At 45.7% G+C, this 25,641-nt stretch overlaps 1 protein-coding gene across 1 annotated transcript; it reads left to right on the forward strand.

Annotated features, from left to right (window-relative positions):
* Window positions 1–17,530: 17,530 nt before the first annotated feature.
* Window positions 17,531–24,841, forward strand: LOC119445641 (uncharacterized). Its single transcript, XM_037709915.2, has 8 exons — window positions 17,531–17,993; window positions 18,094–18,219; window positions 18,801–18,960; window positions 19,126–19,289; window positions 19,758–19,966; window positions 20,515–20,932; window positions 21,649–21,749; window positions 23,993–24,841. The coding sequence occupies exons 1-8, from the start codon at window positions 17,788–17,790 to the stop codon at window positions 24,037–24,039; spliced, it is 1,431 nt and encodes a 476-aa protein (XP_037565843.1). The 5' UTR covers window positions 17,531–17,787; the 3' UTR covers window positions 24,040–24,841.
* Window positions 24,842–25,641: the final 800 nt, after the last annotated feature.

Below are 25,641 nucleotides of genomic sequence, written 5' to 3' on the forward strand. Positions count from 1 at the left end.
CGTGGCCAGTACCTTGCGATAGCCAATCGATAGCCGATCAGTAGCTAATCGATAATCGACAAATAGTCTATAAATTTCGGGAAATCTAAGCACATGGGTGTTTTCGCATTTTGCCCCCATCGAATGCGGCCGCTATTCGTCCCCGTGTTTCTTCTTGCGCTGTGTACGTATTACCAGCACCACCTATTAATCCGTTGGATCCACGTCTCTCGAAGCTTTCGCTCTTTAGAAAACGCACTCAACCCGAAGCCTTTGTCTCTTGTGTGTTTGTTGTAGCACCCAGGAACGCAGCAGGTCAATCCTTCCGTCGCACGATGGCTCTACACGAACCATAGAAATTGCCAAAAATCGTTCGGAAACAGGACGCACAGGCACTCCGAGCAGCTGGAGCAGCCGGATGACTACAAGTACCAGCATGCACCGCGGCAGTGGTGGTGTCGTGAAACTGGCCGGTGGGATCGGTCTATTGCTAGCTTAGCGTTTAGCTTAGATAGTCTGCTGCGGAAAGTCAGTGGTCTGGAAAGTCAGGAGAACGCAAAAAGGGTTATTATACACAGACTGATGCTGTCAGGTGGATGGAAATACTCCCGCGACGCAAGCTCCCTCCATCTTGTGGTTTAGGACAGGAATCAAATTCACAAGTTCATTATTGCACGAAGGGTTACACATAGGGTGGTTTTGAGTATTTTACAACCCCATACCTTCCGTAGTTGTAAAAGTGGTCCAAAGAATATATGCTTCTACATAAACACAATCAGCGTGTGTAGGAAGAACGAAAAAGTATATATATATACCTCCCTTCCACTCCGTGAAGATGGTCGAACAGCGAAGCTGTGTTAGTTACACCGAGTGTTGCACGTGATGCATTTGCGTAAACACAAGTAAACACAGATCTGCAACACGAATTTATAATATATTGAAACGTTGCGAAGCGAGAAGAGGCAGCGACTTCCGACGCTACTCGACGAGTGTGCAGTTCTCTCGTCGAAACCTGCCCAACCGCCGCCAGGGGCATCGGCTGCAGTCACGGACACCGCGCGCGTTCGGCGCGAACGCGGCGAAACGCGGACGGCGTTGGCAGCAGCTCTGCGCGTTATACGAAAGGGTGCACCACACAGAAACACCTTCTTTTATACCCATCGTCTCTCCTCCTCGCGCCCGGTGCGGCCTCTCATTGGTCGCCTCCTCCCGCAGCACGCCTGTCCTTCTTTGCTGGCCACATGACCTCCCCTCGACCGGCGCGGCTCTTATCCTCTTCTGGTCACGTGACCTGCGTGACACCGGCGGACGGCAGGCGGCGCAGCCTCGACCTACAACAGCTGCGTTGTTAAAAAGTTGCGGTTTCGCCCGAAAGGCGGAGCATCGATTGCCATACCAAATCAGTAGACAGCTGTACGAAGTAAGGATAGTAGTTTTATCGGCTGTATGAACTCGTAAACATTCACTTACTAACTGAACTAACAGACATAGTGTCACGCGTGAGCAAGCAAACATGAACATATCTCACTCGATGACCACGCACACTCCCTGTCAAAACGCTGGAGTGAGAAAGCGCGGCTTCAGCAGTAAGCGAATGGACATTCGTGCTGCCTTTTGGTTCAACGCGAACTAATCGACGAAAACACCCCGCACGGGAAGATGTCAGCACTCGGCGTACTCTTACCGCATCGCAGATATCTTTCAAGATAGTGCCAGCGCCGCCGCTCTATACGCAGCCGCCTCCGTAGTACAACGGCCCGCCCTCGCTCCCAAACGCCGGTGCCTTGCGTACGATGGAAGACAGCGCGCTTACTCCCTTGCGCGCCCGAGATTGAGCCACCATCGTGGGCTCACCATCGCACACTTTCACTTGCACATACAGCATTTGGCGCGCGGCGACGATGTTGCCGCCCTTATCGCCAACGACGATGGCAGAAATGCGCTTGGAGTGTCCATATACAGGGTGTTTCAGCGAACACTATCAAAATTTATTTAAGGTTGCCTGTGGCAGATAGCCCAATTCTAGTTAATGAGCTGGTCTACTCGAAGCGGCGGACATTACTTTCGCAAAAAATTGAAATGCATAATCGACTAATTAATAAAAGTTCACTAATTAGTTTCTAACTAATTACCTGATGGCCCATATTGTAAACTACAAATTGTAGCCGTGGAGTTGGCAAGGCGGATCCACTTGGAACGAATTCCCGGGTTGACACCGCTTTCGAGATATTAATTCCCGAACTTTGCGAAGAAATGCATAGGCGTCCCAGTTAGTTTCTTAACAAAACGTCGCTTTAAGCATTGAAGCACAAAATTAACTGGAACGCCAATGCATTTCTCCGAAAGGTTCGGGTATTAATATCCCGAAACTGGTGTCATTGCGAGAATTCGTTCCAAGTGGATCCGTCTTGCGAACTCCACGGCTATAATTTGTAGATTACAATATGGGCCGTCAGGTAATTAGTTAGAAACTTAATTAGTGAATTGTTATTAATTAGTCGATTATGCATTTCAAGTTTTTGCGCAAGTAATGTCAACATAATTATTTTTTTGGCATTTCAGCTCTTCGAGAAGCATTTTGTAGCCAGCGACTATGTTAAAACGTCAAAGTACACAGACGTGAAGACGGGGAAGATTATTGAAGTGCCGCTGAAAGTCTTCCGGCTGAGGCCGGATGCGGTTCCGAGTGTGTTCCTGAATTGCCCTCAATACATCTCTTCTCAATATGCATTCACTCGGGAGGCTCCGGGATCGCGGGATCGAATCCCGGCCGCGGCGGCCGCATTTCGATGAAGGCGAAATGCAAAAACGCCCTTGTGCTTGCGTTGTAGTGCACGTTAAAGACCCCCAGGTGGTCGAAATTATGAGGCACGCCCTTCACTACGGCGTGCTTCATAATCAGAACGCGTTTTGGCACGTAAAACCCCAGAAAGAAGAACGGGAATCTCCGGAGGAGAAAAGAAAACGTATTGAGGATGAATCGCTCCGCATTGTGATGTAAAAATCTCTGGAAGAAAAACAACACCAAGACAAGAAGAACAAAGTCTCAAGCTTTTCTGAATTTCTTCATGCTCTGCCAAGCTTCAACATCTCACTGTTTTGGTTTGTGACCAACATGGACTCGAAGGTTCTATTCCTGGATTTGACTGTTGATCAGGGCGCCTCTGTGCGTTCATCAGTGATTGTTCGAGACAGCATGTATGTGGAAGTGTATTTTGGGGAAACGCGCATTGTGGAACTTGATGGAATCAGTGTGCCTGCACAGTTGCAGGACTTGCGGCAACTCAGTGACATCCTTCATTATGATGAGTGTCTGCGCACTTCTTATTCTTCCAACAATGTTCAGTGGGCTCATCAAGTGCTTGCAACTGTGGTGGTACTGTTGGAGGAGTTGATATGCAATGATCAGCCGCATAAGCTACACGAACGGCACCTGGAAATCGTGAAATTTATGAAATCTCAAGTGGAGGTCATCCTTAACAACACAGCACGCTACTCGTCAGACATGGTGGCATTTGCAAGTCTCCTCTACATCATTTCGCCGCACGCATACCCATTCCTTAGAGGTTCACTGAAGGTAAAGTTGCCTCATCCTGAAACATTAAGACGTCTCTGCTCCGCTCAATAAGTTAGCCCAGCCACATAACACCAAGATTCCTGTTTTCTGTCATATGCGAAGAAGGTTGCTACCACAATGAAAGAACATGAAAAAATAGTAATTTAATGGTGCATGAAATCCGCATTCACTCATACTTTGATTTCAAAGCTGGATAAATAACAGGTGCAGCAGTCTATACTGCAATCCCGCAAGAACAGCGTATGTTTTTATGACTCAGGGTATCCTTTCTAACCACAAAGATGTGCATATTTTGCCAGTGGCTACAATTGATGCAAAATGCTTCCATGATCTGCTGCGAATGCTGGTTGTCAAGCTTGAACATACTGGGTTTAAAGTGATTGCTGTCAATCTGACAACAATTCATCAACAGAAAGACAATGTCGTTGTTTTCAAGCCCCCCGAGACTAAACATAGTTTATCAACATCCAGCCGACCAATCACGACCTTTGTTTTTTGTCGTGGGCCCTGTCCACTTGTTGAAATGTGTCAGAAATAACTGGTTAAACCAGCGCAATGTAGGATGGTGCACGTACTTTCCAGATCCAAAAAGCACAGACCCAAACCCAAAATTTTGACAGCATCATTTAACACTTTAGGTGAGCTGCATGAGTCTGAACAAAATGAGCTTTTGAAGATTGCTCCGACATTGTCATTGAATGCATTAAATCCTTCTAACATGGAGAGGCAAAATGTAAAGTTGACATTGAGAATATTCAGTTCATCAACTGTGGCAGCACTTCGTAATAGCCACCTTCATCATGCTAATAGCACGGCTCGGTACATCAACGCGCTGCTAACATGGTGGAATATTGTTAACGTTAAGACTCCACGAAAGAGCCAGCGGCTTTCAGACGACCGGCAAAAGCCTATAACCTCAACATCTTGTCCCCAGTTACAGTTTTTGGAGAAAATGATGCAGTGGCTAGACTACTGGGAAAGCTTTAGGCACGATGCAGGACATTTGACTAGGGAAACGCACTCAGCTTTATGTCACACAACTCATGCGCTCCACGAGATCACTATCTACTGCCTTGAAAAACTAGGTATGCAGTATGTTTTGCTGGGCCAGTTTCAGACAGATTCTCTCGAGGATCGCTTTGGTCGGTACCGTGAGTTGTCTGGTGCAAACTATCATGTGCCACTTAGACAGATTTATGAGTCCGAGAACAATCTGCGGTTACAGAAAGTGCTCGAGTTGCCAGACAATGACATGCTGTGCGATGTTCCTATCATTAGTGCCAGCTGGCTGCTAAGCCAGTTTGATGTCATAGTTAGTGACAGTGATATTGAGAACACAGTGGCACGGCTTCCAGCTGTGACATATGTGACAGGCTACTGCGCTCATGCAGTTCTAAAGAAACTGTTATGCCAATCATGCAAAGAAAATCTGGTAATGGATGATGCAGAGATAGATATCACGAGAAATGTCCTTATTACGCGCATGACCAGGGGTGGGCTGAAGTTCCCGCCAGTGTTGCCAGGTCCGACGAGGCGGCATAGCCGAAAGCTAGAGAAGTTGTAGCCTAAATGTAGCCAAACACAAAAAAGTGCAAAAAAATTTCGTAGCCAAATATAGCCATTGTTATTTGCAGTTTTATTTGTGTATACATTTTCACATTCGACTACCGCAATCCTTTTTTGCACAACCCATCGTAACAAAATGTCCGTGCCGCCGTGATGGTCGGCCCTTGATATCAACAACAGTGACATCATCCTTGCACAAAACACTTTTTCGGTTGTCTCGGAAGCTTTTAAGTTCAAGCAAATCGCTGCAGAGGGCGAAATCAGTGCTTTTATTTTATGACAGATAGTACTAAGTTATTATTTTTAGTTATTTACAATAATATTAACTACGAACTCTGCTTTTTAACTGTCGTGAACGCAAAGTATTGTTTAGCATCATCGATCTGACGTCATCTCTACCTACGGCGTAGAGTTCAGCTGTACAGCGATCTGCGACGGCGACATGCTCACGGCTTCTTTTTTGATTAGCTAAAACAAGTCTTTCGTGCTATGATATCTAGTGTTATTTGTCTCATCGTCCTATCTTGTTTTCTCGTTTTTGTTTTCAATTAGCTTGGCCCGGTTTATCTGGTACATGCTCTATATACTGTCTATTTCCATCAACCGGGCCGCCGTCTTAGGTCTCTAGCACGGCAAGAACATGCGTTAAAATAAATTGACAGACAACAGATGCCACTCACTGTCTGAATCGCTGTAAGCGAAGCTTTAAAACATTACTGCGCAAAACGGCACACCAGTGTAAGAAGCGCGCAGTCGTTTTCGGCGACGAGCACGTCCCGAACGTAACTCCCTCAAAATAGTAAAAGCCACGATGGCGCACAAAGAGCAAAAGTAAACAACAAATTGATAACAGTTGTGGTGCTGTGAAAACCGGTTACTGTAAAAAAAACATGCTGATGCTCTAATAAAGTTTTAGAATAGGGGCCCGCAAAGTTTTGGGCCCCAAATAGCTTTGCGGGTGTTAGTCTTGGAGCATGCAGGAGTGCAGAGTTTTTAGAATAGGCGTTTTGCGTCTGCGGATAGCGTGTCGCACTTGCAGCGTCACTACGGCGTCAAAGGAAGGCTGTTATAAATATTAAAATGAAATATACCATTTGATGATACGAGAGTACTTTAGATTTCCGGGTTGCTGCGCCTAATTACAATTTAGAACTTATTCTATTAGCACCAAGTAACTTGTTGTGCTTAGTTTAGCCAAGTCAATCTGTGATAGGCCTACGGGCCATGAAATCGACAATTGAATTCGGAATCAGTGGCGTCTAATGAATCCATCTTCATTACACATGTTAGTTGAAAGAAAGCGATAACCGCAATCACTTCACCTAGATTACGAACTTCACGCGTTACCACAAATCAAGCCCAGTTAATTTGGTGCTAGGTTAGAGCCGTCGCTTCGATGGGTGCCGTCATGCTTGTTGACGAAAGCATTTGGGGCAGCTTTTGGGGCTCCCGCTAAACTGATGAAATAGCGTGCCCGACGCAAAACCCAAACGCAGTTTGCATCATGCGCATGCGCAGTGGCTTCGACGCTATTTCTTTGGGGCCCCAAAACGTTTGAGGCCCCTATTCTAAAACTCTCTAATAATTGCTCAGGTTTTACGTGCCAAAACCACGATATTATTGGGAGGCATGACGCAGTGGGGGACTCCGGATTAATTTTGGCCACCTCAGGTTCATTAACGTACACCTAAATCTAAGTATACCGGTGTTCCTGCGTTTCGCCTTCATCGAAATGCGGCCGCCGTGACCGGGAAGCAAACCCGCGTCCTCGAGCCAGCAGCGCGACATCTCACAAGCTAAGCTAACACGGTGGATGAAGTTCATGGGACGTGGTGCACTGATGTCATCGTGGCAAACACGTTTCTATATTAGCAAAATGAGTATCTGCATCCGTGACGTTACGGGCAAACCATCTAAAAGTAAACGCACCAGAACCCACCTTTGGTTCAGGGTCTTGCTCCCATTCTTTTTTATACGATCTCGCCTACTTGGCCCACTTCCCCATGTTTGGATTCTCCTCACTGAGGAGGATCCGATCTTACGTCCAACCTATCGGAATGAATCGATCGAATGTAAGCACGAACAAAAATTCATCTAGCAGGAGAAGGAAAATGGCAGTAAAGCTTCGCGCGAGAGACATGGAGTAGGTCAAAAGCTGCGCCTGGCGCGATACTTCACCCAGAAGACATGGCCATGAACACACTGGAGCGTGTCATCCACCCGTGCTTCCCTTCTTTCATGTCGGCGCCACGATCGCCCGATGGCCCCGACCCTATGCTCTTGCTCTCCCAGTACAGTGTACTATGAAAACCCCACTACTCCCAGGTTCATCCCGATGCCCGAGGATCGGGTGCAGAACGGTCAAGCGGGGTGTAAATTTAAGTGCATCAAAGATCAAAACCACCGGCTCAGACAACGGCGCAGAGGGGGAAAGGAAGGGGGGGGGGGGCATTTCGCGCACGCACACATGCACAGCCACGTGGCCGGCTCAGCCAGCTAAAACATAGCCTTTGAGATTTGCTTCTACCCGATCAGAGCCACATCTGGAGCGTGAATTAGGCGCCACTTATAGCCCAAACAAAGCCAAGTCGCAGATTTTCAGTAGCCCAAATATAGCCACATAGCCAACTCGTCCACGTCGACGCCAATTTTTTTTCCTGTAGCCCAATTTAGCTATAAATAGCCAAAGCTGGAAACACTGGTTCCCGCGTCAACTTGTTATAAATGCTGTACTTAGCACAGAAGTAGTGCTCGACAAGCTTAGGAGTCCACGCTGCGCCACTCAGTTTTTTGCACTTCCTAAGAAGAAAGAAGTATTAATGGCTCTTGTGCTTGGTATCCTCAATGATACTGATGACCTGGAGTTTTGTGTTAATGGGCATTCTCCTCAACAAGTCATGCATTACATTTTGTGTGCAGCAGCAAACACCCTTCTAAACAACTCATTCAATACAGCAAACGACAAGTTGTCTGCCATAAAGGCAAAGCGAAAACTTGTAACTGTTAAAAATTGAGGTGTCTTTTACGCAGCTTTGTTTCCACAGTATAGTTTTTAAATAAAATGCGTTTTTTCTCTCATCAATGTCAAATAAAATACCCAGCATCCTACCATTCTACAGAAGGCTTCTACTCTCTATCTTTCTGTTCTGCTTCACGAAAATCGTGCACGTCTGTGTACTGCATGCTTGAAGCAAAAATGTGTTCCAAAGCAGTAAGCGCATTCATATAAATGTTATTGCACCAATTTTTTCCCGACACTGAGTTGCATGTGCACCTTTACTAATAATGTGTTGCTCTACACAAAACAGACTGTCAAGCTGTATATAATAAACGATCTTATATTGCTGCTGGGCAGAAATGAGTGTCATTTTCTGAGTATTCGTGTTTCTTCCACTTTACACTGCTGACATTTAATTTCATGTAATGATAAATGTTGCCATTTTTCTAACAAACCTGCTAGAGCTTTTGAAGCTTTAGAAAAGAACATCTGGAAGAAATAAATATATAGAAATCACGGCAGGGTTGCAAAGTCATTACCTCATACCTACGTGATACGGAGGGGATAGCCAACACTGATGATAAAATTTTAGATCAATTCCTTCCAATCATTTAGAATATGGATTCTTACATGCATACGCAAAGCGCCTGCTTAGGGCGCGAGGCTACAAACTGTGACAATTTTTCCTGACCGTACTGCGTACATAACTGTAGACGCGGCATTTTAGTTAGTTTATACGTGCGAGCGAGCGAATTGAATTTTATTTCGCAACAACGCGTCGCTTATATGGAGTGAGCGGGCGAGGTGAAGCCAACGTCCACTACGATCTGACCTGCGTGACGCCACGCCGCCGTGTGGGAGCCTTCAGTCTTCTAGGTGGCGTTGGTTCAACACGGTTAACTGTGACGGTCGCGTCTTAGTCTTAAGGTGCTCAGTCATGAAGTTTGCGCATGCATGTGGTGTGTGTGTGCACGCCCCTACGCGGAAAAGATATATGAACAATTTCTTTTGCGCACTGGGGCATTATCCGTTGGATGATGGTGCTACCATTCTCTGCAGCGATTTCAACTGCGTTATAGATAGTGTGAGGGATGTTGAGCGCCCAGGTTCTAGACAGGCCGGTGGACAACGCGCGTCAACTTTCATATAAACTTCATGACTTTAGACTACATGACACTTGGGTGCTTAAGAATGGGGTAAAGTTTGCTGAAACTAGCAAGCGAGGAAGATCCGCAACGAGACTAGATAGATTTAAGTGAGTGAGGATTTATTACATGCCGTAGCAGCAGTCACTGGTTCCTTTCCCGCAGACGCGGGTCATATTTCAGATAATTAGCCTCTGATGCTTTCTGTGAGCCTGCCAGACCCCCGTTTTGAAGGCGAGCGTCACTGGATGTTAGATCGGGCAGTACTGATGGACCTAGAAGCCAAGGTCATCCTTCGAGCAAAGATTCCTAGTATTGGCAAACACTAACGACCTCGCTCTGGAGTGGGACGACTTAAGATCAGTGTGGCAACATTCGGCTAGAGAAGCAGGCCGGAATATCAGTTAGGCTTGCAAGCAAAATGAAATGCTTAGAAGAATCAGGATAGTAAACGCTGGTGTCCCCTTGACCCCAACCACAAGATAATTTCGCGAAACCCTGCCGGCGAGGTATGATTGTCTGTGGCTGAGATCAACTCAGAAATTTAATTCGTACGAGCACAACAACATACTTCGAGACGGACCAGAATTGACACGGTTACTGAGTTCGCGGAACGCACAAGACGAAGCGGGTGGATTCGTTACATCCGTTTTCCTACCGGATTGTTCCGTTTCTGAAAACGCCTCTGACATCGAGGGAGTATTCTTAGATTACTTCTCAAACCTCTTTTCAGAAAGCCGCACACTTGACCCAGCCTTACTAAGAAAGACGTTAGAGACTTTCTGTCCGAAGGTTACCAATGTCTGTTAGCGAAGACCTCTTAATGGCCACTACACTTGCAGAAGTGCATTCTGTGCTCGGAGCGATGAAAGTAGCGTCGGTTCCCGGTCCCGGTGGTCTACCAACCGAATTCTGCAAAGAATTTTGGCGCGAGTTAGGCCCAGGTTTGGTAGCAACACTCAACCAAATTTTCAATACTAAAGTGCAACCGAAGTCCTTCGCAGAGGGCGGGCTCATTCTACTTCCCAAAGACGGCAAAGATCGCCGCCACCTCGCTTCTTGGCGTCCGATCACGGTGTTGAACTCGGATTACAATGTATTCGCCTACAGTATTAGTGAAGAGGCTGAAGTAATACTGGCCCGAAGTAATTTGCTGTGAGCAAAGCGGTTCGGCTGTCGACAGGAATGTCTTCAGTGCGTTGTCGCTAACCCGCGATTTCTTAGCTTATACTGAACATACGAAGGCGCCAGGTTTGTGCGTGTCATTGGACCAAGACGACGCCTTTGACAGAGTCAGGCCCGAATACCTTTTTGGGGTACTGCCCATGTATGGCTTTGAACCAGAAGTGATTGTTTTGTTCCGGGGTATATACCGGTGCATGTCGAGCACGTTGGTCTTAAACGGAGTGGCAAAGGGTACGATAAGATTACGTAGGGGGATGGTTTAAGCCCAATGGTTTTCGTCCTGTGCATGACCCCAACCACAAGAGAATCCGAAAGTGCGTGGCATTTCCCTCCTATGCAAATCGGCGATAAAGGTTTCAGCGTATGACGATAACGTGACCGTGTTTACTAGAGACCCAGACAGTTTGCTCTAAGTGCTGAGGCACTTCGACAAGTATGGAAGCATATCAGGGGCGAAACTATACAGCCGCCCAAATCTTTAACTAGCGTACGCGAGCGGCGACTTTCTGTGCGCCAGAAAGTTAAATTAGGAACAATCTTACAAATGACTATGCTGACTATGCTATCTGACTATGTTCAGATAGCATAGTCAGAGCTCGTGAAGATAGCACAGTCATTTGTAATTTTGTTCCTAATTTAAGATGCTGGCGCACAGAAAGTGCCGCTCCCGCACGTTACTTAAAGATTTAGATGGCTCTACATGGCCAAAAGCTGTGCTTTAGCTCTTGGCGACCAGCTTATGGCGGGCATGCTACACAACCTTAAAATAGTAGCGAAGATTAAGCTTCTGGGAGTAGAGTTCGATCGATCTGGCTTCGCACCCTATGTGTGAGAACCACTCGTCGAAGAGGTTAAGAATGCTACTTATAGGGCAAAACTCTGCAATTTCTCGTTTGCAGAGAAAGCCTATCTTGTTAAGTGTATTTTTTGGCGCAATTACTTTATGTTTCTCGTGTTGCACTTCCTCCGAAACCAGTGCTGCAGGGCCTCAGCCACGCCGTTTTATCTTTCTTCTGGGATGGCGGCACATAGCGCCTGCAGAGGGGCGCAGCTACGATTACCAAGGTACCTCGGGGGCTTCAGCCTGCCCTGTATCAAAACGATGGCGCTACTGCTTGGCCTTAAGACACTAATGACAATCCTAGATGACGTAGGAGGAGCCGCAAGGCCGTTTTCCATGTATTTCCTAGGTCCACTACGCAGGATATTAGTCCCCCGAGCTTTAGGGAAATCTGTACCCGAGTGCTGAAGACACACCGCAGTATTACAGAGCAGTCATCTCGCTCTTCGGGGAACTCAGCGCCGTCGACCTCGAGGTAGAGCCAAGAGATGTAGCGCCAGCGCGGCTCTGCGATATGCTGCTATCCGCCCGGTCCACCTTGAATAGCCCGCCACCGACGTTTCCATCATTGGAATTAGCGTGAACTAGGCTCCCCAAGAAAGTACAGGACATGAAGTGGGAAAGGGCATGTAGAATCCTGCCTACACTAGAGCACCTACAGCGCTGGGGGATGGTCCAGCACGCGAGCTGTGCCCCAACTGCGAAAACACAGAGACTGCGGCACACGCTGTCGCAAGTTGTGTGGTAGCCACCACCTTCCGGCGTCTCGTGCATCGATTCATGCCAAGTATACGTGTGGCCCAGTATTACATTCGGGACTGGTGTCCTCGAGGCGCCTTTGGAAGGCTCGTTCTCGCCGCCGGGGAAAATGTCCTTTGGCGAAACCGTTGCAGCGCGGTTGGCGGTCGCCGACGCCTGCGGCTGCAATGGCCTTTGCTGGCTCACCTTAGGAGGATTTTACTAAGCTTTCTAGAGACCCAATTTGTTACACACGGTGAAGTTGAGTTCCTGCGGCACTGGTCCTGCCCATTTGTATTCCTGGTGGATGGCAAGGTTAGACTTTCTGTGGTCTTTCCTGGTGTGAAAGTGTTCTAATTTGTTTGTTCTAAGGGGCCGAACAGCGGCCACCTTTTGTTGTCGGTGTTAGCAACACCCGTCTCTCTTTGTGAACTGTTTTGCGTGCAGCTAGTCCGGTTGTATAAGTGTGTAATGTTTTTGATTGTAGAAGCGCATAGTAGTCCTCCCCGTGTACTACCTTAACACCAGCGTTACTCTCAGCAATGTATGAGTCCCCCGTGTTCGCTTTGGTTTTTCGAAAATAAACTTTTCTTTTCATCTGTCCATGATGAGTGGGCGGTCTGTGCGTTGCATCGGTCGCGCAGAGTGTGCTGCGACCATAATTGACGTCAGGGTAAGACTTCAAAAATATACAGTGACGTTCACTTTGTGAACGCGGGTTACGCGCAAGCCTATGGACGACACGAACGTGCACCGCGTCGTCGAAGCCCCAACGTAAAGGGCGCGAACGAGGTCGTAAACGCCAGTTTGATCTCGATTGTGCGACGCCTTGTGGTGGTGGCGTTTGTGTAACGTTCGCATCAGCTTCGCTATAGATGCACTTTCACAGGGTGGAATGGAGGCGGATTGTGTTATTGACAGATTATGTTTTTAACCGTTGTTATGTTATGTCAGATCTGTCAATTCATTCCACAACTCTGCTGCAGTATACGCAAAAAGGAAAATGAGTCATATTTACTGCGGGCGTTCTGCACAACTAGTGTGTTTATCGTCGTTGATTGTATTGCGTATGAGATACTGTCAAAAGAAATTTTTACTGAAGGACAGGAAATAATTTTGGGGATAATGTTGTAAAGCCAGAGGATAATATTGCAATGAATACCATCCTTTACGGGTGAGTATGCTAAGCAAGTGGTCAGCGAATCTAACTCCGGGAATTATTTTTATGTAGAGCAAAGACCGAAGCGCAATATTTCTTGCGAAAATAATGTGCATTAAGGTTGTAGAGTATGCGACTCCGTAAACGATAATTGCGACTGCACGGAGTTGATAAGATAGTGCCAAGTGTATGTAATGGAAGGACATGGCGTAAGTCCTAGTCTTGGAATCGTCCTGTAGACTTGTCTAGTTTTCTAGATGTGTTCATGCCATTGTAGCTTTCAAGGCAAACATCGAAATATTTATGTCATTAACCTGCAAAGCCAGGTCCTAAAAGTTAACAATGTAGTGCTCGTTAATCGGGTGTTTTACGCCGCGAAGACTATATAGTTGCTTTTAGCAATGATTCATCGCAATAACTTACGTAAGCTACGAAGCTATCATTGCACATGTTTTTACTATTCGGTGCGCAAAATATGGGCTTGTGTGCTGCTGCCAGTGACGATAGCTGCTATGCATAGTGAGAATGCAATTACCCCAATGCTCTGTCTCCCAAATAATGAAACCTGCCAGAGCGCTGCGAGAGCCTGCTGTTTGCTTTGTTTATATGATTGACAGGGCTGAATAATTATAGCGTCAGTGGTTACCCGTGCAGCCATAAGCTGCTCTTCATCACTCACGTTTCTTGCTGAGAATGCACAGTCTGTAGTACGCTAGTAACGCAGTGTTCGTCACTTCAGGAAATAAAATTGTTAGATGCAGACTCCCGAGAGCAACACATTGTGTCGTCGGCGATTTCATGCTCTAACACACTGTCTTGTAAACATCAGCGCCAAATGAAATATAATAAATTGGTCAATACACACATAACGGTCCAAATAAAATGCTCTTCTGCCGCGACAATTATATAAATAACTTATTGAGAACACATGAATATAATGCTATAAGTGGAAGAATGATTACATAGAACCCAATGTTGCCTACATTATTTTACTTTAGAGCAATTGGGGCGACCATCTTGAAATCAGACAGCTTCTGTCAAACACATCATTTGGACATCCTGCTCACAGGAATTTTAGGCGCTGCGAAGCACTTCGTTATGTCACCTTGGTACATATACGTTAGCATGTGGCCCAGTCAAATGCCGGTGAATTGTCTTCCCACAACCTCTCACGTCACCAACATCAACAAAAAATGTCTCCAAATATTGTGTTGTGTGCATGAAACTTTGTCAGCACTCTTTACCGTGTGACATAAGCATATATTTAACAAGTGATGCTGCTGCCCCATGATTTATCTGCAGACATTGCTTGCGGATGATATTGGTCAACTGTTTCATGGCTGCCTGAGTGCCATAGAAGGCATCACCATTGAGCACTTTGCGCAGTACTGTTCAAGAGCTGCAAGGCCAAAGCAGTAAAATTTTTCGCTGAGCACAATTTTTTTTCAGTGTAGCCAAACAGAAGGCTCAGTGCAATAACTAGCGTGCGAAATGCGAATGAGAATAAACTCGTAAAAATGCATAGTTTGCGTAGCAGAACGTGAAACAGCGCCACCATTACGCGCACCTAAAGAGGTGCATAACACAGACAGGGCTTACTTGATGACGACGTACATTATCGCCATTGCATGCATTGTAGTTGCTATTGTTGCGTTGCATTGTAATTTCAGTTTGGTGTTGGGCTGCTAAGCACGAGGTCGCGGGATCCAATCCAGGCCACGGCGGCCACATTACGATGGAGGCGAAATGCGAAAACACCCGTGTACTTAGATTTAGGTGCGCGTTAGAGAGTCCAAATTATTCAAAGCGGTATCGTTTGCTACCCGTGCTAGCGCGCGCAGTATGGGGGGAGGCGGTGCACTGTACTAAGGATCCGAACTGTTCCCAGCACGTCATCTGACATTTAGTGAATGACGTCAGATTACGCTGCATGCGTTGGAGCATGATGCAACGCTACATGTGCCAGTCGCCTGTTACGAGGCAAGCTTAAAGCTATTATATAAAAATAATAAAGATCGACCAATGGCTAGCCTTACGGTTTTGCCGCACTCATTTTGCGGCATATAAGGTCCCTGCACGTAAACTGCAAATTAGCAGCTACTGGCCACAATGCTTAGACCATTCAGTGGCGTCCACACTACTCTCGCCATGCCGTACATTCTCGCCCAATGCAGGAGTCGTCTAGCGGCAGCAGTGCCGCTGCCGCCGAACAGGAGGCGTTCCTCGGCGGCCGCAGCCTTCCCGCCTTCGCCCTCGCCGTGTCCGTGGTGGCGTCCGTGGCCACAGCCGTGAGCGTGGTGGGCTTCGTGGCGCACTACTACGCCTACGGATTTCACTTCATCTGGCCTTTGGCGGGCATACCCTTTGCGGCAATCTTTGCGACAGTGGCTATGGTGCCGATGCTGTACCGCCTGCGAGTTTCCTCCATATTCCAGGTGAATACGAGCGGGTGCAATGGGGGAAGCGTCACAATGCCCTCCGAGGTATGGCGTATGTTGCGGTGATCGACTATGACTTTGAATGCGTGGAAACTTCGGTGCGGGAGCCGGTCACGTGGTAGAAGCAGGCGCACACACACACACACACACACACACACATACACACGCAGTGTTTCTGCGAACACTTTTCAAAGTTTTTAAAGGTTGCCTGTGGCCGCTAGCACAATTGAAGTTCATGAGCTGGTCTACTCGAAAAGGCGAAGATTACTTGCGCAAGAAAATTAAATGCATAAGCGACTAATTAGCAAGAATTCACCAATAAATTTTTTAACTGATTACCTTATGGCCCATATTGCAATTTATGAATTCTAGCCGTGGAGTTCGCAAGGTATATCCACTCGCATCGGGTTCTCAGTATGACACCAGCTTCTAAATATTCATTTTTGAACGTGACGGAGAAATACATTGGCGTTCCTGTTACTTTCGTAACAAAACGTCGTTTTATTCACTGAAGCTGATCATCTAAGATACTTCACAGAAGTATCTGGAACACCAATGCATTTCTCCGCAAATTTCAGGAATTAACTTAATTTGAACAGGTTGTTCAAAATTAACCTTTAGGGGTTTCTTAACGTAAGGCACTGGGAGGCACGCGAACACCACCTATGCGAATATGTTGCCAGGAAGACACAAATTGAGATGATAATTATCGCTCTGCGCAGCCGAATTACCTAAAATTTATTACCTAACTTTTTATTGACTGCACTAACAACGTATGTGTGCATTCAAAAGAGGCAGTCGTATTTCTACACAGTTTCACTTGGAAGAATTCTTCTAGCATGTCTGTGCTCCGAATTATCAGACACCAAATTTAAATTGTCGTCCTCATGATTACGCATGCAAGAGAGAGAGGATCGGAGCAAAGCTCCTCGCTGATGTGACGTAAGCAGCTATTGCGTGCGGTGTTTAGTCAGACAACAGGGCGGAGGCATAGGCAAAGATGATAACTGTTCCTCTTCCCCTCTGGGTGGCTGGCGAACTCAAGATATGACAGCGCAGGTGTGCAGTACGCAGTACGCATGATCCTGTTAAACGCAATGATAGGAGAATTTTTCGGCACATTTTTGTACCGGGACATCACCTTGTGAACGCGTTAGCTTCACTGTCATCTACTAGAGTGCTTTTGGAATAGAGGCGCCTCTGTAGGGAAGAATATCCACGTGGAGTCCCTTCGTGCTAATATGGCTGCTTCTGGTTGCACGAGGTATTCTACCGAAGAATAAAAAGTCACAGGCCTGCGTGGCACACGCAGCACACTCACAGCGTAAGCTGGTTGAGCGGCGCAAGAGTAGCTCCAATTTTGACACCATGCACAACAGGGTCTTCGCGGCAAAGTCTGTTCGCCTTCATTTTGACGAGAACGATCTCAACTGTCCGCCTGACGTCGACGGCGAGCAACGGCTTTTAATGCTCCCTGCACAGCTGTCAGCTGAGCCCGATGATGTCTGGTTGTAGCCGTGCACGTAGCTCTACGATTCGCTTCTTCAGCAGCGGTTCGTACCTTGCGAGGAGACGCCATAACGTGTACCTTAGAGGTACCCTGAATACGTGGCGCACATGTAACATCGGGATAGGGTTGATTGCACGCCTCGTTTGAATCGCATCTCGTCGCACGCGGCGGTTGCGGGCACCTTAACTAGATGGCGCCACCATACTGTCGGAGCCCCGGGTCGTCTGCGCCTGCGCGAGTGCCTATCGGCACGTTTAAAGGGAATTTTTCGGCTGCCTGTTATAGCAAGCTCTTGCGTGGCTCAATGGTAAAGTATCTGACTCCCACGATGCGGGTACTGGGCTCGATCCTGGCAGAGAGCGGGTACCTTTTTTCGCATTTCCGGCGATAGCGGTTAGGGCACGTTCACACTGGGGAATCCGGCGTCTACAGCGAACGGAATTCTCCTGCCGCCGAAATTCGCGCCGTTCACACTGCTTGCCCTCCGCGCCGCCGGAACGCGATACAGCGCCATCTGCGGTGTAAAGCGCTAACCTCCAAACAAGCGCGGGATATACCGGATGTGCCCGCAGCCTCGAAACTGCGCAGTTATCTCCGCTCGCGTAGAGTTCGCGTTGTTTATTTTGCGCCTCGTCGCTGCAAGCAACGACAATGAACACTGAGCAAGAAGAGGCAGTACTGCTAGGCTTGTTGGCAAGCACTTTTCTGGCGATGCACGACGCGGAGAAGCATTCGCAGAAGAGACGACGCCAGCGGCGGTGGTGGGTTCGTCCTGCTTTGCAAGAGCGCGAAAAGCTTGGTCACGCCACCAAACTACTACCCCTTCTGCGAGATCGCGACGTGGAGTACTACCGAGAGTAAGTTGAGATGTATTGTTACTCGTGACAACAATAAATTACGGGAAATCGGATACCTCGATGTGGTGTTGGCTGTACGTAATGTATTTTGTATTCGTAGGTACCTAAGGATGCCTCCACGTACTTTCGACACGCTCGTGCAGCTTGTCGGACCCCACATTCGGAAGAAAGACACTAATTTCCGGAAAGCAATCAGCCCCGAGCACCGGCTTGCGCAAACTGTCAGGTAAGATGTACAAAACATACGAGCATGTCACTGTCGAGGACGTCTCGTGTTCTCTGTGAAACGAAACATAAAAAGCGTTCATTTCAGATTTTTCCCGTGGTATCAGTGACCCTACCGCCGTGTCTTCTTGGAAATGCGTTAATTAACGAAAATTTGTCTAGCGCAGTGAATGGCTTTTAAGGGTGACAGGTAATGTCATACCTGTCGTTTAAGTTGAGCAGGTAATGTTAAAAGTATGCTTCTCCGAAGCAGTGTTTCTTTAGCATAGGAACCTCTATTGTTGCTTTATAGCATCAGAGGACGAATGTTATGTCGCTATGTTTCTATTGTTTGTAGCGTTGAGAAACTGGGCCTATTTGTCGTGCATTACATACTCATATATGCTCCTTTGCTTTCATTGGTTTTGAGCAACATGCTACCTATGTCGAGCCACATAATATGCCAGACAACTGCAATGCAACATCCTTGTAATGTTGTTATCGACTTCCTTTAAGTGTGCATATTTTCCCATTTAGTTAATCTTGCACCCCTACGGAAATGTGCACACTCTCTGAATTTGTTTATGTATTTATTTTGTACAGGTTCTTGGCTGCAGGGGAAACTCTCCGCTCGTCTTGTTTCAGTTTCCTAAATGGACGCTCGACAGCATGTGGCATTGTGTCGTCGGTGTGCCAGGTGCTGTGGGACGTCCTTGGACCTTTATATGTTGCCTGTCCATCAAGTGCAGATGAGTGGCTACAGGTAAACACCATGTAATACACACATTTTTGATACATCTATTTTTATTGTGATTGCACGTATATAACTTATATGTCATCTCTGCAATGGTCATTTTCATCAATGTGCCTATTGCTCACAAGACAGCGATATGCATTAATTCTCATCCCATGTATGCTCATCTTTCAGATTGCAAGCGACTTCGAGGAACGGTGGAACATGCCCCACTGTGTGGGCGCAATCGATGGAAAACATGTTGCCATCGAATGCCCCTCAAAATCAGGAAGTGAGGACTACAACTACAAAAACTGTTTCAGTAAATCACTGCTTGCTATCAGCGACGCCTGCTACAGGTACATGCTCATAATCGATGCATTACTGGTGCTAACATTAATCATGGTCAGCAGCATGCAGTACAATTATGTTCAGTCTGAGGTACTAATTAACAGTGTACTGATAACTGTTCAGTAAAAGGCATTTACTTATATTTAGATGTATGTTAAAAAGCCCCAGCTAGGTCAACATTAATCCGGAGTCCTCCATTATGGCATACCTTGTAATCATATTGTGGTTTTGGCGCATAAAACCCCAGAAATGTTAATTATTTCAGTAAAAGGTAGTAAGGGGGGGGGGTCTTCGTATGTTGAATTACTGCAAATGTGTAAAGCATTTTGATATAAAAGGACAGCTTACTGTAATGTAGGCTGTGAAGTTGCATCCTTGATGCTTGTTAATATGGATTTTTTTTGTAAGCCACTACTTTGTAGTCAACCTAACAGGTAGGTGGAGTGTTTACAGAGAAATGTTCTTGTTATCTTCAGATTTCTGTACGTAGAAATAGGACACCACGGGAGTGACTCAGATGGTGGAGTGTTCAGCCGAAGTAGGCTACAAGAGGCCATTCTTTCAAACAAGCAAGGATTTCCCCCCGATGCACCGCTTGGCAACGTTGGCAATATTCCCTTCTACTTGGTGGGAGATGAAGCGTTTCCCTTAAAGACCTACATGATGCGGCCATATCCCCGGAAAAGCAAGTGTAACCTTTACATTTCTTTGCCTACTGGGCTGCATTGTTTTAATGTTACTTATTTAAAGCTGTTTAATGACCGAATTCACAGAAAAATGAACTGCTCAGAACACATTGTTATTGGGTTAGTGCTGATTGAAGGTAATTCGTCAAATGGGGCATTGAGTTATCTGAATCAGATGATCACATAGTTCTTGAAGATGCAATTTCGTCAACATATTTGTCCTGCTAGAACGGCATTGCCCCGTGGACATGGATTACACTAGCCGGGCACATATTGGTCTAGAAATTTACAATGTACTTGGCGGTTGCTAGCATAATCGTAATTTTTTCGTTATAGGTGCCTGAATCGCTTTGTTGACATATATGTTAACTTTTGTTTGGAAGTGTGCTTCTTCGTTTCTTTCCCGAGAAAGCATTTTCTTGATACACTAGCAAGACAATGTTACAGAAGCAAGGCACGATGTACATACTGCTCTTGCACATTATCTTGTCACAGCTGTTACAGGAAAAGTCTTTGCGGCTAAAAATGTGCATAACTTGTCGTGCAGGTCTTCACCCATTTTTGGCTGCTAGCACGGAGGAGGAGCAGTTACATGGTGACCAAGGCGATTCTGCATTGACGAGCCACTTCGCTGAGCCCCACAGCAAAAGGATATTTAACTACCGTCTGAGCAGAGCCCGTCGGGTCATAGAGAATGCCTTCGGCATAATGGCACAAAAGTGGCGCATCCTGCGCCGCCCGTTCAAAGCTAAGGATGACAACGTGAGAAGAATTATCTCTGCTTGTGTCGTTCTGCACAACTTCCTGCTCAAGGAGTCCCCCACTTCCCGGTCTGCATACTGCCCTCCTGGAACAGCTGACCACCTAGACTGGCAAGGAAACATCACTGAAGGCAGCTGGAGGGCCGAGGATAGCAGCAACACTGCACTGCCACCACTGCGTAGCACAGGCTGTCACTCAACCAGGTAATGAAGCTTTAATGTGGTACGTTTATTGCTTTAAAGTGTCCTTAAACGTATATAACACCTGTTAGCATTTGTCAAAAGTTATGTAAGTTACATTCATCCCTTGTTAAGGATTAACAATACAAAGGCCAATAACATTGGCTCTTGTGGCACGTGTGTAAGTGGGGGTCTGTTGAAATGTTGATACGATAATTGTATTAAATAGAATCTGCCTATAAGAACTGTGAATTGTAAGTTTTTATGAGTGCATCAGCAGACATACGAAGTGGCAGTCTTATTCCAATCAACAATGCCACATCACACCACAACACAGTGTGTCTTGTAATCACTGCAAACGTGTTGCAACTCAATAGCAATTTTCGCTGTCTCTATTGTCCTGGCTGCAAGTTCCTTGCAATGGCTACTAAGAAGACGCGCTTCTCGTAGAGGTGTACAGACTAGTTAGTGGTGATACAATGTACGTATTCCAAGTGCACACTTAGTACTTTGCTGCAAGGCTTGATATCAATAGCATTATTTTCACAAAGGCAAACTATTGAATATTGAAAACTAAATAGGGTATTTTCTTCTGAACGAGTGATTCTTCTCTCACTATTAGGTCAGAGAAGCAAGGTAAAAAAAAACTTGACAGAAAGCATGCAAACTCATTCCTGTGCGCAGGGCACTTTCTTGATTTTACTCCTGCATATTTACAGTTGTGTGAAATTTTTTCCTAGAGCGGCCTACAGAGTGCGAGACCTCCTTGCCAAGTACTTCGTCACTGATGGCAAGATCCCTTGGCAAGAGTACATGATCAAGGACAGAACACTGTGCAGTGGTGAGTAAAAGGTTTATTGTCACAGTCAGGGTGTATTTACATCTCGTACTGGTTCATGGCAGCTCAAACGTGCTGAATGTACATACAAAGCCTGTCTCTCCGAAAGGCGTTCAGCCATGCTCTTAGAAAAATAGATGCTCCGTCTTTGGGGGGGGGCGCTAACTTAAAATTGTTCCTACATGAGAAAACTCGCGCCAGCTGAGGGATATGACACCTGCAAGCAAAACACATCACCTGCCCTTTTGATTATCTGTTTTTGCTAAAGTACAGTCGAACCCGGATATATCCAAATTTAAGGGTATCGGGAAATATCTCAATATATTGATAATTCAAAGTCTAACTCTATCTAAAACATATTTGAAAACTCTGCATGTCTGCGACACTCTTCTGCATGCTCACTCCATGAAAATATATAAAATATAGCTACATATGCACCGTACCTTATACCCAGAGTGAATATTTTGCGTAATCACTAATCAGTGAATTGTGAAAAAGAGTTGCAATGTATTGTACAAGGGGTCTTAGGAGGATATGATAATGAGGCGCATTGTAATGGGGGACTCCAAATTAATTTTGACCACCTGGGGTTCTTTAACGCGCACCTAAATCTAAGTACATGGTTGTTTTTGTTGCAGCCACCATGACAAACACTCTAACTGGCGCCCTAGTGCTTAACAGCACAATGCCATCAGTGGCGCACCAACGGGGGGGTTTCGGGGGTTGTAACCCCCCCTTAGGCCGACTTAACCCCCCTCTTTTGTTTAACCCCTTTTCTTTCCTTGCGCATTTAAGTACTGCAACTAAGATGTAAGACGCGCAATCGTCTACACACTCACAAAAAGCGCATTTTTGATAATTTCCCGTGAAGAAATGGAAGTTAGTGCTATGTATATGGTATTGGCAAACTGTCAACCCCCCCCCCCCTGGCAGGGATCCTGGGTATGCTACTGAATGCCATAGCCGCTAAGCTGCCACCATGTGTGACAGTGAATGGGTATTCGATATTGTCACGTAGTAGTGACGCTGAAGTAAACAGGCGTAAAACTGTGTATGACGAAACTGATTCTTTATTGGGCGAACCTGTGCCCACAAAAGCAAGCTACACTCAAAGCACAACGAAAGCGGCGAACACAGTTGGCGGTCGTCGAAGATCTGATCAGCTGCGCGACGCGTCGGCTTTTATACCTGAGTCAACGAAGGTTCCAGTTTAATCCCTGATGCCCGCGTGTCTTCCAGAAAGTTCTAGACAATTCGCGTCGGTCACACGATCAGATAACATAAGCGTCGGTGAAAACAGGCAACGAAAAGAAGCATCGATAACGTTCTAGAAACTTCCGATACAGGCGCGTCCTGCACCGAGCGATAACGTTTAACATTTGTTAGCCAGTGGAAAGCGGCCACCGGTGAAAGATAAACATGTATACGTGTCAATATGCGTATGGTACAGTGCCATACTTTTGCAATGGATTCCCAAGGGGATGTTAAAAATGGTTGACACAGACAACAATTCGGTATAACCAGGTTCGACTGTAAATAGTGTTCGATAGTCTTAAGACACTTCTTGCATGTGTGAAAGTTGAGCCAGGAAGCTAATTTTCAGTTATTTGACACGGCATCTTTTGCTTCATTAATTTTCTCATACATCACTTGTTGCAGTGCTGTAATTGCATCTATTTGCTGATGAGTATTGAGTAAACGTAATTGTTGTGCAAGCGACATGCAGAAAAAGTACGGAAGGTCGTGACATTCTCTAGTAGATTGCGATGTCCTGACAGCGCGCAATTGACTAAGACACTCTGTTGCGATGTCCACATGCGAAACCGGCGGTGCAGAGCTGCAAAGAAATATGGTATATACTTTAGGCATGTGATGGTCAAAATATGTGCGCTCTTATCTTACTTAGAATCACTGGCGGACATCCTAGGGATCTTCCGTGGCCTGTTCATCCAGAGGAGAAAATTGAAGTATACGGTGTCAAAAACAGGTTGTATTGCAAAGTGTGAATAGCATGGATGCATCAAAACTTTCACAGTAATCCTACTGCAACTACTTGCCTTTCAGCATGAAACACTGCATCTTGGTCAGTCTCTGCACTGTCTACTGACCTGCAGAATAAATTGCTGTCACCACATATATATTTGACTGAAGCTGAACATATAAAATGAAAATTTACATTTAATTTCTGGGACTTTCAGGTTCATGTTGAAAAGATTGCTCTCACCTGTCTGTTTCCATAATTGCAGGTGTTACCGGGAGTGGTGATGCCCCTGCCCCTGAAAGCTCATCCTGAGAACTTGCGTCATAAATGGCATCCTCCAGCTGCGGTGTCTCTGCAACCTCCGTGCTGCCCTCTGTGCTCGTACTTGGTCGATCCACGTTTGGTGTTCTGTGTTATGTGTCATTGACAAAAACAATCATGCGAAACAATTTTGAGCTTCCTCACTGCTTTGTTGAATAGCGTTTGTATCAAATGACCACTGGTGATTGCTTTCAAGCAGTGCAAAATTACTTCGTGGAACTGGAGAAAAACATAATTTCAGAGGAATTTTTCCAATATGTGCCATGCAGTGACGAAAATATGTACTAAAGCCACAATACACTGCACTGTGTTCAGTGCAATTTGAGTGCAGTTTTTGGTTCTTTTGACGTACGACTTCATTTACACTTTAAGGATGGAAAACGAGCTGAACTCATCAAGCGCATACTTTGTAAAAAAGGACAAATGACGAGACTAGCTCGTCGAGACGTTTTTTTTTTTATAGCAGGCTAGATCTTGCTGACCAAGTTATAATGCTGAAAAGTAAACGTGGTGATTGTTAGAGCTCATCTGCTTCAAGTGTTTAAGTGTAGGTGAATTTGAAGTGACATTGGTGAGCAGTAAAACCCCCATTTGCTTCAGTACAAAAATTTTTTTCAAGTAAGCCCTTCGGACCAAACTTTTTTGCATAATGTCCCTTTATGTGATCATTAGATTTGTTTGCACGCATAGAAAACGTGGCTTTTTTGCAAGTTGTCTGAATATTATTTCCATCCTTAAAGGGTCAACACACACCTTTTTACAGCCAAATTTATTGGAAGCTCTGTGAGAGCTCCCTTGCAACTCACCGTTCAGGACTCGCGAAGTCAATGTTTGTGCAGATGCTGAAAAGAGGACATAAACACATGTTAATTATGCTTCACCAATCCATTTTTTCCTACATTGCAGTTCGTTCAATATAAATTTTTATTTTGAATTAGTTTGCCAAGAGTGCATAGGTTAGCCAAACCCTTTCATGCCTAACCTCTCATCCATCAGATTCATAGCACTTTGCTAAGCTTTAGTGATTATTGTGCATCTCTAGTTTATCAGAGCAGTTGCTCATTAAGTGTTATGTTTAGTTATGTAATAGCTGATGATGTTGCCAACGTATAAATACTTATGAAATATTTAGCTTGGGTATCACATCGAGTGCGTGTTACTTTGGAGATCTGAAATTGTCACTGCATGACTATTGAGATGCGTTCAGATTAACGGTTATTTATATGTTATTTATCAACCGTTTGCATGGTTATTTATAATCATTTCTTCAGTGTACATGGTCACAATGTTTACCTCTGTCAACACTATGCAGCACCATTTGTGGACTGCTATTGTATTGTGGTATCTAGTTGCTCATTTTTTTCCTACATTGCAGTTTGTTCAATATAAATTTTTATTTTGAATTAGTTTGCCAAGAGTGCATATGTAATATAGGGAGCACTTCTTGTATACAGGATGCATGCGTTTGTTTGTTTTTCTTTGTGGTTGTTAGTATATATTTTGCTCATTTCTTGCATGTAATTGACTGAAATTGAAGTAATAAAGATAACCAAGAAAAGTCATGCTGAACTCACATTGGTTCTTTCAAGACTG

Source organism: Dermacentor silvarum, chromosome 3, assembly GCF_013339745.2.
Source record: "Dermacentor silvarum isolate Dsil-2018 chromosome 3, BIME_Dsil_1.4, whole genome shotgun sequence".
In the NCBI taxonomy this organism is placed as follows: Eukaryota; Metazoa; Arthropoda; class Arachnida; order Ixodida; family Ixodidae; genus Dermacentor; species Dermacentor silvarum.